The sequence below is a fragment of the Pygocentrus nattereri genome, chromosome 3, assembly GCF_015220715.1.
Source record: "Pygocentrus nattereri isolate fPygNat1 chromosome 3, fPygNat1.pri, whole genome shotgun sequence".
NCBI lineage: Eukaryota > Metazoa > Chordata > Actinopteri > Characiformes > Serrasalmidae > Pygocentrus > Pygocentrus nattereri.
The window spans coordinates 38,608,395-38,624,617 of record NC_051213.1 but is presented as its reverse complement, the minus strand read 5'-3'; the positions used below and the strand labels follow the sequence as shown (position 1 = coordinate 38,624,617).

Below are 16,223 nucleotides of genomic sequence, written 5' to 3'. Positions count from 1 at the left end.
TCTGAATGGACCCTGTTCAAAACCTAGCTATGGCCAAAAGCTTGTGGGTGCCTGCGGGGCGGTAACCCAAGAACCTCCTGGTGGACACCAGTGGTGAGGGAGGTTGTCAAGCTGAAGAAAGAGGCCTTTAGGGACTGGTTGGTCCAAAGGACTCCCGATTCAGCAGATAGGTACCGACAGGCTAAAAAGGTGGCAGCTGCAACGGCAGAAGCAAAATCCAGGGCATGGGAGGTGTTTTGTGAGGCCTTGGAAAAGAGGTTCTGGACAACTGTCCGGCGACTCAGGAGGGGTCTGGGTGGCTGCGCCCAAGCTGTATTTGGCAAGGGTGGAGAAACTCTGACTTCGAATAAGGATATTATTGGTCGGTGGTAGGAGCACTTTGAGGAACTTCTTAATCTGGGAGACGTGAGTCAGGGCCAGAGGCTTCTGGGGTGTCAAGTTCCATTTGCCTGGTGGAGGTCACTGAGGTAGTTGGTAAGCTCCTCAGTGGCAAGGCACCGGGGGTGGATGAGATTCATCCAGAAATGATTAAGGCTCTGGATATTGTGGGGCTGTCATGGATAACACGCCTCTGCAATATTGCATGGACCTTGGGAACAGTACCCTTGGACTGGCAGATTGGGGTGGTGGTCCCTATTTTTAAAAAGGGGGACCGGAGGGTGTGTGCCAATCATCGGGGTATCACACTGCTCAGCCTCCCTGGGAAAGTCTATGCAAAGGTGATGGAAAGGAGACTCCGACCGATAGTTGAACCTCAGATTGAGGAGGAACATTGTGGATTCCGTCCCGGCCGTGGAACAATGGATCAGCTTTTCTCCCTCTCACAGATTGTTGAGGGGGCATGGGAGTTTGCCAACCCAGTCTAAATATGTTTTGTGGACTTGGAGAAGGCTTATGACCATGTTCCTCGAGATATCTTGTGGGAGGTCCTCCGGGAGTATGGGGTGCCGGGGCTACTACTCCAGGCTATCCAATCTCTGTACTCCCGGAGTGAGAGCTGTGTCTGTATACTCGGCATTAAGTCAGACTATTTCAGTGTTAGCGTTGGACTCTGCCAGGGTTGTGCTCTGTCTCCACTCTTGTTCGTGATATTCATGGACAGAGTGTCAGTGCGTAGCTGGGGTCAGGAGGGCATTATGTGTGGAGGCCAGAGGAAGGTGTCTCTGCTATTTGCAGATGATGTTGTTCTTCAACCGCTGGAGCGGTTTGCAGCTGAGTGTGAAGCAGTTGGTATGCGGATCAGCACCTCCAAGTCTGAGTCCATGGTCTTGGCCCAGAAAAGGATGGCATGCCCACTCCAGGTAAGGGGAAAGGACCTGCCCCAGTTGGAGGAGTTTAAGCATCTTGGGGTCTTGTTCACGAGTGACAGGAAGAGGGATCGTGAGACCGGCCGTAGGCTGGGACAGGCGGCAGCAGTAATGCGGTCACTGTACAGGACTGTAGTGGTAAAGAGGGAGTTGAGCCAAAAGGCGAAGCTCTCTGTTTACCGGTCGATATACATCCCAACCCCAAGTAGCTTTTCTTAGACATTTTAATGGTACATTAATAACCCAGAATTTGCTGGGGGCCCTAGGCAGCTGCTTATGTTGTTCATTAGGTAAAGCAGGTCCTAAAACCAAATATTTCCTGTGCTCAACTTTTTATTGTGTTTACTATCGTGGCCAAGCCAAACATGGATGAAGCATAGGGCCTCAAGAGTACCCCTTGTCCTGCACATGTTTGTGTATTCTTTGATCCAACACACCTTTCAACTCAGGAACGGCTAATGAATAAGTTGAATGAAACATGTTGGGAGCCGGAAAACACCAAAATGTACAGCAGGACCAGGATTGGAAACCACTGGTCTATAACAACAAACCATAGTACTTTTCAGTTTAAGTGATATTTTTGACAGGTGATGATTTTTAGTGATATATTTGATAATGTAATGAACGTTATATCTATTATATATAGGTATATGAACATTATATCTATTATATACTGTAGAATGCAAAAGTCAGAGACCACCCCTCATTTATTTAATTTTTGTTCAAAACTTCAAGTACAAATTATTCTTTGTTTCAACATCAGAGAAAACATATGTAATAGAAAATAGCACAGGAGCCTCAACATCTAAATAGTGTGTCCTTAATTGCAGCTTCCGTTCTTTTTGGGAGACTTACTTTCACATTTTTAAAGAAATCTAAAGGAAAATAAAACAAAAGTTTGTTTGTTTTCAATTTTTTCATTTGATTTTGTGCATCTAACTGGTGGTACCCAGGACCTGCTTCAGTTTTTTTTTTCTTTAACATAAAGTACACATGCTCAAGAAGCATGGGTTCATTATCTTTATTGGTCCATACCTTACCTTGATCTGAGAGCATGATACCATGATATACACTATAGTGCCAAAAGTATTCGCTCGTCTGTCTTCACGCATATGAAATTGAGTGATATCCCATTCTTAATACATAGGGTTTAATATGATGTCTGCCCACTCTTTGCAGCTATAACAGCTTCAACTCTTCTGGGAAGGCTTTCCACAAGGTTTAGTGTGTTTCTGGGAATTTCTGACCATTCTTCCAGAAGCGCATTTGTGATGTCAGACACTGATGTTGGACCAGAATGCCTGGCTTGCAGTCTCTGCTCTAATTCATCCTGAAGATGATCAGGTTGAGGTCAGGAGGCCAGTCAGGTTCTTCCACACCAAATTCGCTCATCAATGTCTCTATGGACCTTGCTTTGTGCATTGTTGCACAGTCATGTTGGGACAGGAAGGGGACATCCCCACGATATTGGGAGTATGAAATTGTTCAATCTCTTGGTCTGCTGAAGCATTAAGAGTTCCTTTCACTGGAACTAACTCCTGAAAAACAACCCCACACTATTATCCCCCCTCCACCAAACCTTACACATGGCACAATGCAGTTAAACAAGTACTGTTCTTCTGGTAACCATTAAATGCAGACTCATCCATTGGATTGCCAGACGGAAAAGCTTGATTCGTCACTCCAGAGAACAGGTCTGCACTGCCCTAGAGTCCAGTGGCATTGTGCTTTACACAATTGCATTTGGCACTTTGCATTGCACTTGGTGATGTAAGGCTTGGATGCAGCTGCTTGGCCATGGAAACCCATTCAATTAAGCTCTCTATGCCTTGTTCTTGAGCTAATCTGAAGGCCACATGAAGTTTGGAGATCTGTAGCCACTAACTCTGCTGAAAGTTGGCGACCTCTGTGCATTATATGCCTCAGCATGCGCTGACCCTGCTCTGTTTTTTTACATGGCCTACCACTTTGTGGCTGAGTTGCTGTCGTTCCCAATAGCTTTCACTTTGTTATAATAACACTGGCAGTTGACTGAGTAGCGAGGAAATTTCACAACTGGACTTCACAGGTGGCATCCTATCATGGTACCATGCTGGAATTCACTGAGCTCCTGAGAGCGACCCATTCTTTCACAAATGTTTGTAGAAGCAGTCTGCTTGGTTTTATACACCTGTGATAATGGAAGTGATTGGAACACCTGGATTCAATGATTTGGATGGATGAGTGAATACCTTTGGCAATATAATGTATTCAGAAAATATCATGATAGTAGATTTTATAAATATTGCCTACCACTAAGAGGGAGCCTGTAAGATAAGATAAGATAATCCTTTATTAGTCCCACAGCGGTGAAATTCACAGTATTACAGCAGCAGCACAGTAACAGGAATAAGGCACTCAGTAATAGAAATGGGAAACAGTATAAACCTTATCAACATTATAAATAATAAAAATGAAAGCTAAATCTCTAGACTATTTACAGGAAAATAAGGATAATAATAAAATAAAATAAAATAAAATAAGAGTTGCATGGGAATCTGTATTGCACTTAGCATATTGCACAATGAAGAATGTTCGCATTCTGTATGTGTGTATATTGTATGTGTGTGTGGTCTACTGGGAGCAGTGCTGGTTGTACAGTCTCACAGCAGCAGGAAGGAAGGACCTGCGATAGCGCTCCTTCACACACTTGGGGTGAAGGAGCTGGTCACTGAAGGAACTGTAGCATCACCTATCAGTTTTTTTTCAATATTTATATAAAAATCAATCACCTGTCATTTTCACTCTGCCAGAACATCAAAAACATGGTCATATGAGGGCTCTCATCTTCATTAACTAGTTTTTACATTGTAGGAGTAATGGACAGAGGTTTAAAATGTCTAATTGAACTGATGAAGCCCCTTTATGTAAGAGAGCTGAAACATTTTCTAGATTGTACTGCAAGGCAAAATGAGTAAAATACGCATTGACAAAAACTCCAAATAAATAAATTCCGCTGATTCCTCTGGAAGTCTCCAAATTGTATGTAGCGTGGGTGAATAAACTGCATTTATTGTGTTTAGGTAACTTAGTCCCTGTCTTGGGATTCATGTATAACAAAACTAAAAATTAAAGACAGAGGACTTTAAGCTATAACCCCTCCAGAAAAGATTGATGTCTGAATGATAAAGTATTGGGTCAAGACTGCGCCTTTTGGATTTGTTTGCTGGGTAACATCTGTCTTAGGACTATGAATTTTGGACATTAATATTATGCAGGTAAGTTGCCTCAGGTATAAACCATGGTGTTTGATAGTTCTATTTATAGTTGATAGTTCTCGATTTTTGGAGGCATAATGTGTAGATAAAGATGTGTAGTGCATTGGCAGAATGAACTGAACCCATGGTTAGTACAGTAGGTTGTACTATCCAATGCAAACAAATGTCTAAAGCAAAGAGTGCATGTACTCTGATTCTCTGTGCATATTTCAGTTGGACATGAGGCCTAAGGACAGATAGAGAGACAAATACTGGATTTTGCTTATCATGTTATTACAAGGGATGCACAGTGATATTAGAATCATATCAACAGATGTTTAGATTTTAAAGAGATTTCAAACTGATATTAGAGCATTAAAACTGCCTTTTATTCCTTCTCTTCCTTAAATAAGTGAAAAGCAATATGAAATATTGTTGAGATTCTAATCACATGTTCCAATTAATTCTATTGCAAGTAACTTAACTTTTAATCTTGTTTTTCAGTTTACAAAAGATTTTACAAAGGACTTTATGTGAAAACTGAAGTTGAATTCCTGAGATCAAGAAAAATAGGAAATAAAAACAGCTGAAACAGCTGACTAACCAATTTGCTTCTTGTTTTTGTTTATTGTAATATTATTTGTCAGCATATCCTCTCTTAAAAACTATAGCTCTGTTTCAGAGATTTTTTTTCTTTGCTTTCCTTTCTTGGGTAGCCAACTGGATTGTGGGTTTTTAAAACACATGACCTTATTTACATGCAGATTGTGGTTGGTTCTTGTGAAAATATGAGACCAGTGGTGACCTTATGAATAGCTCTTATTTATATATATAAATATATATATATTTAAATTAGTAGTTACTTTAAAGCTTTCTGGAAGTCTGTATAAGTTTTAATAAATGTGAATCCTTCTGCTGTGGTCTATCAGTGCTGTTATCAGCTTGGTTATATCCACTGGCTTCTCTGTACTCGTATCAGCTGCACCCTGGTACACAGTTTCTAATTTGTAGAGTCGCTCATGTTCATGTTGTTTATGAGCCTGTTTGTTTGCTCCTGTGTATCTGACTCTGTGTTACGATTCCTTATTATTTCTTGGTGTATGATTTGTCTACCTACTCTATATTGGCCTGTTAGCCATTGAACATAAACTACTTCTAATTTATTTGACTTGGTTTTTGGATTTTGTGATTTTAGTAAAGTGCCCAGAGAATGTATCCTGTTTCTCCTAATATTGGCCACAGATCAAGGATGTCGTCGATACTCTGAAGGAAAATGATATACAGAACAGTAGTAACAAGAAAAGTTTCTAATGTGTTTTAGTACAGTAAGAGCAAAGCAGACAATAGGCTAGACTGAGTCTGAGCAAATTAATTGGGAGAAACAGAGAATGTTAAATGGCTAGTGTAGCAGGTAAAATCCTGAAAGAATAAATCAAACATTGAACAAGTTGATTACCATAAAAAGACACTGGCTGTATTGTTGGATTGTATATTACTGCTTGCCTGGCTGACCTTATTTTACCATTTGAACTTTACCCACAGGCATGCTACATGAGTTACCTTCATGGTTAAACATCAAAGGCATGCTGATGGTCAAGAGGACAGTGTTTACAGGTGAAAGATCCACAAATTGTGTTCAAGATGTATTGCCTGGAGCAGTAGTTTAAAGTTTGGCAGCTGCACAGAACAGCATGTCTCTATGAGATCTGTGTAACTCCAGCACAACCATATTTTGAGGTGGTGCAGTTCCTTTTTTAGTGTTTGATTGAATGCAAGTTGTGCTTTGATGCAGATTGTTGCAGGGTTATAGGTAAATAAAGCTGTACTACATCAATAATTCAGCATTCACTGTTACTGTGGATGCTATTAGTCATTTGTTGAATGTTGACTACCCATGAGCAAGTGATGATGGGTCAGCATGCAGATGGGTGACAAAGGAAAAACAAAGTATTTTAGTAAGACACTAGGCCACCACAAGCCACTGTAACAACACATTGTATGCCGAGATATGATGTGATGTAAATCATAAGCTATGGGCTGACCCCTATGGTCACTGTAGGTGTCTGGAAATGTATTAGAGAGATGAAACGCTGTCTTTCCAAACAATTTTGTTTCAGGTGGTGAAGCCATTGTCATCATAGGAGATTTCTATCAGGATAGAAATGTTTCACTGCAGGATAAAGGTGACCAGTTAGAATAACTTATTACTGATTTGTAGTTATTCTTTGAACTCAAACAATAGCAGCAAAATACCCCCTATAGCAGAGGTGTCCAATCTTGTCTGCGGAGAGCCAGCGTGGCTGCAGGTTTTCACTCCAACAAGCAGGAGGTCACCTGATGAAATACTAACTTATTGACCAAGTAGATTCAGGAGTGCAAACCTGCAGCCACACCGGCCCTTTGCAGATGGGATTTGACACCCCAGCCCTGCAACATAATAGAGCCAACGGACGCCATCACTACAGGGCTTAAGCATTCAGGTCTGTACCATTCTCTTGGTGATGAAATGACCTTTTCTATTTCTATAGACCAATGCCTATGTTTTTTTTTTTTACCACTGAACTCTCAAATGGTATTTGTCTTTGTAATGAGGGGTTTAAGAGCTGCCTAATATCCCTTTCTGTATAGTTGTGGACTGACTGTTCTTGTTGTCCTACATTGACATTCTCAGTCATCTTAGTTGCTTACACATATGCACAAGCATCATGATGATTGAATGTGTGCTTTTGACCACAATTACCTATTTACTGATGTCTTTCCCATAGATCTGTATGCAGATGTGAATGTAGTCACCATCAATTCACTTTCTCTATCTTTTCTTCATGACATGTTTATCCAAAAAAGATATGCTAAACATTTTTATACATGCCGCAGAGCATGTTGGGATGTTAACTGTATAACTGTATCATGTAGTACACCTGTCTGGCAGCATGTGCACTTATGTTCATCCACGCATTTATTATTATAAGTTGTTTTGTTTATCACTTGACTGAGGATCTAACTAGTTTTTGCCCAGTAGGGGCATTATTCATCACATTGATGGATTCTGTGGAAAAAGAGCCTTAACCTTGTCTATTCACTATTGTTATGCTAATTTGCCTTCTTTGTAGAGCACAGGGGTTGTAATCTCATTCTGTTTTGGCTTGAACTGGAAGGGTATGTGAAGCCATGAATTGATCTTGTGAACTGTTGGCCAGGCTTTAACATTTCACATAACATAAGTTTCAGATGACCAACTTGTATGATGTTGGCTCCTGCAGTCTTGTAAATATGAAGGCATGATAACCAAAATTGCTAAGATGGCATTTAACAAATACATAATAATGTTCCTCTTAAGCCACTCTACTAGCCTGAATGTCATTTATTGATTATCAAAGGCTGTCCTGCACAATTAATCAATGCTCTTGGGGGAGAGAAAGACTCACCATTAAATCCAGTGGAAGTCTAGAAGGATTAGAAAATAGGTTGTGAATCCTAGAGAACAAGCAAATCCAACTAAATGTGCCTCCTGAGATGTGACAAGGATGAAATCGCAATGTTATGCATGAATGCTGACAAGCAACTACCTGTAGCTGTGCAGCCAGATTGTAGATTGGGGGCTGCGATTCTCTGTTGTGAAACCTGGAGACAGTGTATTGAGTGAGAGCCTCCTCTTCCCTCCCCCCACATGCCCCCCTCCTCTCTCACACACACACGCACACACACTCTCTCTCTCTCTTTGGTGAAGCAGGCGCTCGGCAGTGGGATGGATTCTGACTACTAAAGAGCTGAAGTGAGGGAGGGGGAACGAACAGCAAGCTCGCAGCTTGCAAAAGCGAGGGAAAGGATTCAGGCACCAGTGTATAAATCTAAAGACGCCGATCTGGAAGAAAAACGCTTGCTGGTTGGGCGAGACCAACGTGGCTTTTCTCAGCATCCAGAGGTAGTCTTTGTAGCTTTTTGTGGATCCCGGAGAAACGAGAAGGAGGTATTGAGACGACAAACCCCCGGTTGTCAAACACAAGAGGTCTGGGGGAGGTCTTTGACCCTTCATTTTTGTCTGATGAGAGGCGTGGAGGAAGAGCCAAGGCAGAGGGAGGAAGGTGGCAACTAAGAGCAACAGACAACCACCCATTTTTAATCTTCCCATTCATAAATCCACTGCATACCAATATCAGAGCGATGTAGAATCAGTCCTTCTGGATGGATGAGGCAGGTTCCTGTTGGCTGCTGAGGCTCTTCTTCTCCTTTCTCCACACGAATGTATCTATTGCAGTTCCATCTTGTTTCACCGTTTTCATCTGATGTTTTTTCTTCTCTGAATGCACTTTTCATTTTGCTTGTATTGAAACTGTGGATGGTGCTCCATTTCTTGGGGATTGAAGGTTTTGGTTGTGCCTGAATGCCCAGCTGATATCAAGAGGCAACAGCAGAGGAGCCTGTGACAAAAGGGGTACCCTTGATTATGTGAAGGACCCACAAGCTTCTTGATACTATAGATCTAAAGACATCAGTGTTATGAACTCGTATTATCACAACCTTTAGTTCAGAATTTGCCGTAGCTTACACTGTTTAGGAGAATATTCTGTTTCTGTTTACTTTTGCTAAGTACATTGTCAAGTCATTTCTCATTAGAAAGAGAATAGCGATGACAGCCATGAAGGGAGATTCAGAGGACAGCATTGAGAGCATCAGGCCTTCAAACTTGCAAGCCTTTGCCAACTCCTCCACGCTGCATGGCATGAGCCACATTTTCGCCTATGGACACATGACATTCCGTCGCTTCCTGTGGACTCTCTCATTTCTGGGCTCTCTGGGTTTACTTCTCTTGGTATGCATGGACCGAGTATCATACTACCTTGAGTTCCCTCACGTCACCAAACTGGATGAAGTGGCGGCACCTAACCTCACCTTCCCTGCCATTACTTTCTGCAATCTCAATGAGTTCCGCTTCTCCAAGATCACAAAGAATGATCTTTACCATGTTGGGGAATTGCTAGCTTTGCTTAATGAGAATTACCAGATTGCAAACCCACATCTAGCAGAGCCAGAGGTCCTTGCTGCTTTGAAAGACAAAGCCAACTTCGTCAACTTCAAGCCCAAGCAGTTTAACATGACTGATTTCTATAACCGCACAGGCCATGACATCAATGATATGCTTCTCCAGTGCACATTCCGAGGGGAGGACTGCTTTCCTGTAAACTTCACCACTGTGAGTTACTACAGAGTTCCTGCTGTTTCTTTGTTGTCTTTTTCTATAGATTTCTTTCCAGTTTTTCTGATGCAGCAGTTAGGTAAAGCTCCTTTTGCTGATGTCTGACCTTTATTACAGTAAGCTCCCCCATTGGTGTGTATCTCTTACACCAGTTTTTCTTCCTCTTGCTGCTGGAGACCAGGTTTGTTGATGCATAGTTGAATCTATTCAGGGCAGTGGGTCTCTAAGGGTAGTCTTATTCTGTTAAGTGGATATACAGATCTTCATTGTTTTATTCAAATCTTATAAACTACTTTATTTCTAGTAAACAGTAAACAGACAAGTGCTACTCATATGATGTTTTTCCACCAGTAGAGTAGAAATGCATACGGTACAGTTTGAATACAAATCTCTGATAAGGTATTTTGCCATCATTTCCACTGCCTACCTAAGTACTAGCTGTGTAGCAAGTGTTTAATTAATTAAACAGTACAGTTGCTCAGTAGCTTAAAATGTGGTATATATTAGTAAATACATATTTTCCAGCATTTAAATTATGAAAGTACAGTACTTGGCACAAAAGTTGTGCATTATAGTGTCCCAAAGTTATGCTCTATTGACAGTCATATCATGTTCATACTGCCCATTAGAGTCACCATGCTTGACTAAGAGTAAATAGGTGACAGTTTTGACAGCCAGTAATGCACAAAAACTGCCTTTCATTTATATTTATATTTGTTTACAGCCATAATACCAAAAGCCATAAAAGGTTGTTGAGTTGCTCCTTTCAACCATTAGTAGATTTGATCTGAAAATTAAGTGATGACAGTGATGTAAATTTCAGAATGTGTGCTGTAATTCAACGATGAGTGGCATTAGCACATGCTTGAAAATTCTTTGTGGCCGATCACTGCCTGAAGTCTGTGTCCTGTTGACATCCCTGGATGCTGGGTACCCTCCATGGTAATGCTATGCCAGGGCTGTGTTGCAGTTTATTTCACTACCTGCTTATTTCAGGAACTTATTGCTTTCATACTTGAAATTCATACAGTGGGTTGCAAAAGTATTCAGCCCCCTTGAACTTTTCAACCTTTTGCCACATTTCAGGCTTCAAACATAAAGATATGAAATTGACATTTTTTGTGAAGAGTCAACAACAAGTGGGACACAATCGTGAAGTGGAACGAAATTTGTTGGATATTTTAAACTTTTTTTAGAAATAAAAAACTGAAAAGTGGGGCGTGCAATATTATTCAGCCCCCTTGCTTTAATACTTTGTAGCGCCACCTTTTGCTGTGATTACAGCTGCAAGTGGCTTGGGGTACGTCTCTGTCAGTCTTGCACATCGAGAGACTGAAATTTTTGCCCATTCTTCCTTGCAAAACAGCTCGAGCTCAGTGAAGTTGGATGGAGAGCGTTTGTGAACAGCAGTTTTCAGCTCTTTCCACAGATTCTCGATTGGATTCAGGTCTGGACTTTGACTTGGCCATTCTAACACCTGGATACGTTTATTTGTGAACCATTCCATTGTAGATGTTGCTTTATGTTTTGGATCATTGTCTTGTTGGAAGATAAATCTCCGTCCCAGTCTCAGGTCTTTTGCAGACTCCAACAGGTTTTCTTCCAGAATGGTCCTGTATTTGGCTCCATCCATCTTCCCATCAATATTAACCATCTTCCCTGTCCCTGCTGAAGAAAAGCAGGCCCAAACCATGATGCTGCCACCACCATGTTTGACAGTGGGGATGGTGTGTTCAGGGTGATGAGCTGTATTGCTTTTACGCCAAACATAAGTTCGATTTTGGTTTCATCTGACCAGAGCACCTTCCTCCACATGTTTGGTGTGTCTCCCAGGTGGCTTGTGGCAAACATTAAATGAGACTTTTTATGGATATCTTTGAGAAATGGCTTTTTCTTGCCACTCTTCCATAAAGCCCAGATTTGTGCAGTGTACCACTGATCGTTGTCCTATGGACAAAGTCTCCCACCTCAGCTGTAGATCTCTGCAGTTCATCCAGAGTGATCATGGGCCTCTTGGCTGCATCTATGATCAGTCTTCTCCTTGTTTGAGCTGAAAGTTTAGAGGGACGGCCGGGTCTTGGTAGATTTGCAGTGGTCTGATGCTCCTTCCATTTCAATATGATCGCTTGCACAGTGCTCCTTGAGATGTTTAAAGCTTGGGAAATCTTTTTCTATCCAAATCCGGCTTTAAACCTCTCCACAACAGTATCTCGGACCTGCCTGGTGTGTTCCTTGGTCTTCATGATGCTCTCTGCGCTTTAAACAGAACTCTGAGACTATCACAGAGCAGGTGCATTTATACGGAGACTTGATTACACACAGGTGGATTCTATTTATCATCATCAGTCATTTAGGTCAACATTGGATCATTCAGAGATCCTCACTGAACTTCTGGAGTGAGTTTGCTGCACTGAAAGTAAAGGGGCCGAATAATATTGCACGCCCCACTTTTCAGTTTTTTATTTCTAAAAAAAGTTTAAAATATCCAATAAATTTCGTTCCACTTCACAATTGTGTCCCACTTGTTGTTGATTCTTCACAAAAAATTACAATTTCATATCTTTATGTTTGAAGCCTGAAATGTGGCAAAAGGTTGAAAAGTTCAAGGGGGCTGAATACTTTTGCAACCCACTGTACGTGAAATTCATTCAGTAGCATTCAGATAAGATTCTTGACTTGGGCAGGCACAGACATTGCACTCTTTTAGTAGAATGTTTAACTCAAATCATTATTCTGCTGCAAAGTGAAGTGCCAAACACTTGGGTTTAGAGACATTTGGTTGAATTTGAGCCGTTATGAATATTCCATACATCTTAGATTTCGTCCTACTGCTGCTGTTGGCTGTCCCATCACCAGTGAAGAGAAGTGACACATGCCTATACTACAGAGTTCTTCAGAGTTGAGTTGGTACTGCTTTGAATTATGAGCAATCTCTTTCTCCACACTTTTCTCATTCCATCACTCTGGTACAGTGTGAGTTATACTTCCTTTGTAGTATAATAGAAAAGTAAACCAACTGAACAAGAAAATAGGCTACAGTAAGTCAGAGCAAATTAAGTGAGCGAAACCGGCTAGAAGTTAAACTCATGTAGCCGATAAAATCTTGGAGGAACAAACCAGACATTGAACAGTCTGATTATCATAAAAAAGACAGTAGATGCTGTATTTTAGGGTCTTACTTTACTTGCCTGGTTTACCTTATTTGTTTGGTTGAGCCTCATCCACAGGCATACTACCTCAGAGCATTTACAGTAGTGGTAAATCATCAGAAGCATGCATGTGGTCAACAGTCCAGCACCTAAATTTACAGTTGAAAGCTATTTTATTGTGAGCCATTAAATTATCTGAATTTCTAGCAGGAGAAGGAGAACCAAACCCACAAGGGAGGCTGAGATTTTCATCCACCAAAAAAGTAAAGTGATATTAACTTGATCCCATTTATTTACATCTCATTGATGTTTAAAACAAAATGCATATGAATGATATTTAGATGAAGAAGCTCAGCACATATTGCTAAACAAAGGTTTTAAAAGGTTTCTTTATTACTTCTAACTTCTGTATTATCACTGCTATCTACCCAAGCAAAAATCCAGTCAAACTCATCTGTCTCCTTCTCAGACTTAACATTACAGCATATCTGCATCACATCTTCTTTGGGATGAATTGTGAAAATGGATGTAAAATTTTGTTGCATAATGAAAATAGGAATATGTCAATTTAAAAAACGATCAAACTGAAATGGTTGTGGTTAGGTATGAAATATAAGTATTTTTCTTCATTTTTAAGTGTACTATTGAGAATCATAATGAAGCACACATAAAAATACCAATGAGTATTTGAGGCCTGTAAAATGGTGTTCAGGTCAGCCCTAGTGTCAGTGCTAAATTGCCAGTAACCGATTTAATACACGTTTAAATTTTTGAGCAACCCGGATTTTGATCTACATATTATGTTGAAGTTGCCTGTCCTGGAGCAGTAGTTTAAAGTTTTGTGATTGTGTTACAACTCAGGAACAACCCTATTTTGAGGTAATGCACTTTTTTTGCACTGATTGCTTAACAATGAAGCATTTTGACAGTCTAGCAAATGAATTCAATTCAGTTCAAGAGTTTTATTGTAATATGCACAGCAGAACAGGCAGTTACACTGTACAATGAAATTCTTACTTACTTGTTCCTTGATTCACCACATATAATTTTAATATAATCTTAGAAGAAAATAGAAAAAAATAGAAAATATAAGAATAACACTAAAAACAATAGTAAAAAAGCAGTTTTATGTGCAAAGTTGAAAGAAAAATTAAAGTTACATGTGCATATGTGCAAGTATGTAGAGCAGCTGTTCATAAAGTGTATGTTGCAAGTAACAGATGTAAGCAGTAGTGTTCTGTGCAAGTGATAAATGTAATCAGTAGTGTTCTGACAGCAGTAGTACAGTGTATGTAAGGTGCAGTTATTGAGTGCAAGGTTGGCCAAAGTTAAACCAGTTCAGAATGGGAGGGGAGAAGAGGTAGTGAGTGAGGTATTCACCAGCCTGATGGCCTGTGAATAGAAACTGTTTGTCAGTCTTGTAGTCCTGGACTTCACACTCCTGTAGTGTCTGCCTGAAGGTAGGAGTGTGAAGAGTTTGTGCTAGGGGTGTGTACTGTCCCTGATTATGTTGTGGGCCCTCCTGATATATGTCCTGTAGTGAGGGGAAGGCTGGTCCTGAGATGGACTGTGCAGTTTTGATCACATGCTGGAAAGCCTTTCTGTCATGAGCAGTGCAGTTTCCATACCAGACCATAATGGAGCTGGTAAGAACACTCTCGATCGTACTCCTGCAGAAGGCACTGAGAGTTTTGGCTGGCATGCCAAATTTCCTCAGCCTTCTCAGAAAGTACAGTTGCTGCTGGGACTTCCTGATGATGAGGTGTGTTGTGTGACCAGGTGAGATCCTCACTGATATGGATGCCAAGGAATTTGAAGGTTTTCATCCTCCCCACCTCTGTCTCACCTAGGTAGAGAGGTGAGTGCAGCTCCTGCTGCCTCCTTGGATCAACAATCATTTCCTTGGTCTTGTCTGCATCCAAGGAAAGATTATTGTCATAACACCAGGCCACCAGCTCAGCCACCTCCTTCCTGTATGCTGTCTCATCCCCACCAGTGATCAGTCCAATGAAAACTTGATGTTGCTGGTGTTGTTCTGGGAGGCCATGCAGTCATAAGGGAAGAGTGTGTACTGAAGGGGGCTCAGCACAAAGCTCTGAGGGACCCCTGTGCTCACTGTTCTTGTACTGGATGTGTGGCAGCTGACTCTGACTGACTGGGGTCTGTCTGTTAGAAAGTTCAGCACCCAGTTGCAGAGGGCGGATGACAGTCAGAGGGTGAGGAGCTTTTCTGAGAGTTTATATGGGATGACGGTGTTAAATGCTGAGCTGTAGTCAATGGAGAGCATTCTGACATACGTGTCCTTTTCCTCCAGGTGTGTCAGGGCTGTGTGAAAGGCAGTGTTCACTGTGTCGTCTGTGGACAGTATGCAAACTGGAGAGGGTCTGGAGTGTTTGGAATGGTCTCCTGGATATGAGTTATGACTATTCTCTCGAAGCACTTCATCACGATTGGGATGAGTGCAACAGGGCGATAGTCATTTAGGCAGGTCACAATGCTTTTCTTTGGGAGGGGCACAATGGCGGTGGTCTTGAAGCATGATGGCACAAAAGCTTGCGTGAGGGACAGATTGAATATGTCCACAAACACGTCAGCCAGTTCTGATGAGCAAACCCTGAGTGCACGCCTGGAGATGTTGTCTGGGCTGGCTGCTCTCCATGGGTTTATTCTCTTCAAGGTCCTGCACACATCCACTGATATCACAGTGAATGATGTGTTCTGTGTGGCCATAATGTCTCTCAGTCAGCCAGGGTTGAGGGCCTCAAAGCGAGCATAGAACTCATTCAGCTCATTAGGTAGTGTAGTGTGGCTGGTTGAGACCAACCTGCTCGTCTGTTAGTAGTTGGTGATGTACTGCAGTCCTTGCCATATGCGCTGGGAGTCTGCGGTGGTGTAGTAGCCCTCCAACTTCAGTCTGTATTGTCTCTTGGCCTCTCTGATAGATATGGACATTTGTAATCTTCAGTGTTGCCCGAGAGAAATGCAGCATGGCGAAGACGTAGCATGGACTGAACTTCACAGTTTATCCAAGATTTCTTGTTGGGGTGTTTTCTGCATCGCTTTGTAGGAGCAATGCTTTCAATGCAGCTGATGATGTAGCCTGTTAACCCAGAAGCATAGTCCTCTAGATCAATCATACAGTCCTCTCTCACAGCAGCAGTTCAGAACACATCCCAGTTTGTACTGTCAAAGCAGTCCTGAAGTACTAGACCAGTTTCTTAGTTCCACACTTTGATAGTCTTACTCACTGGAAGTGCTTGTTTGAGGAGTTGCCTGTATGCTGGGTAGAGGAACACATAGATGTGGTCGGACTGTCCAAAGTGCTGCTGAGGCACAG

The 16,223-nt window shown here is 41.6% G+C and overlaps 1 protein-coding gene across 2 annotated transcripts in view; it reads left to right on the top strand.

Annotated features, from left to right (window-relative positions):
* The first annotated feature begins 8,287 nt into the window (after positions 1-8,287).
* The window catches only part of asic1c (acid-sensing (proton-gated) ion channel 1c), a 95,419-nt gene continuing 87,483 nt past the window's right edge, over positions 8,288-16,223 (top strand). The window contains exon 1 of one of the 2 annotated variants that reach the window (XM_017700721.2): positions 8,288-9,734. In XM_017700721.2, the coding sequence (XP_017556210.1) occupies positions 9,171-9,734 (564 nt within the window). In that variant the 5' untranslated portion in view covers positions 8,288-9,170. The remainder of the gene's footprint in view (positions 9,735-16,223) is intronic. The other variant, XM_017700720.2, reaches the window with a different exon arrangement.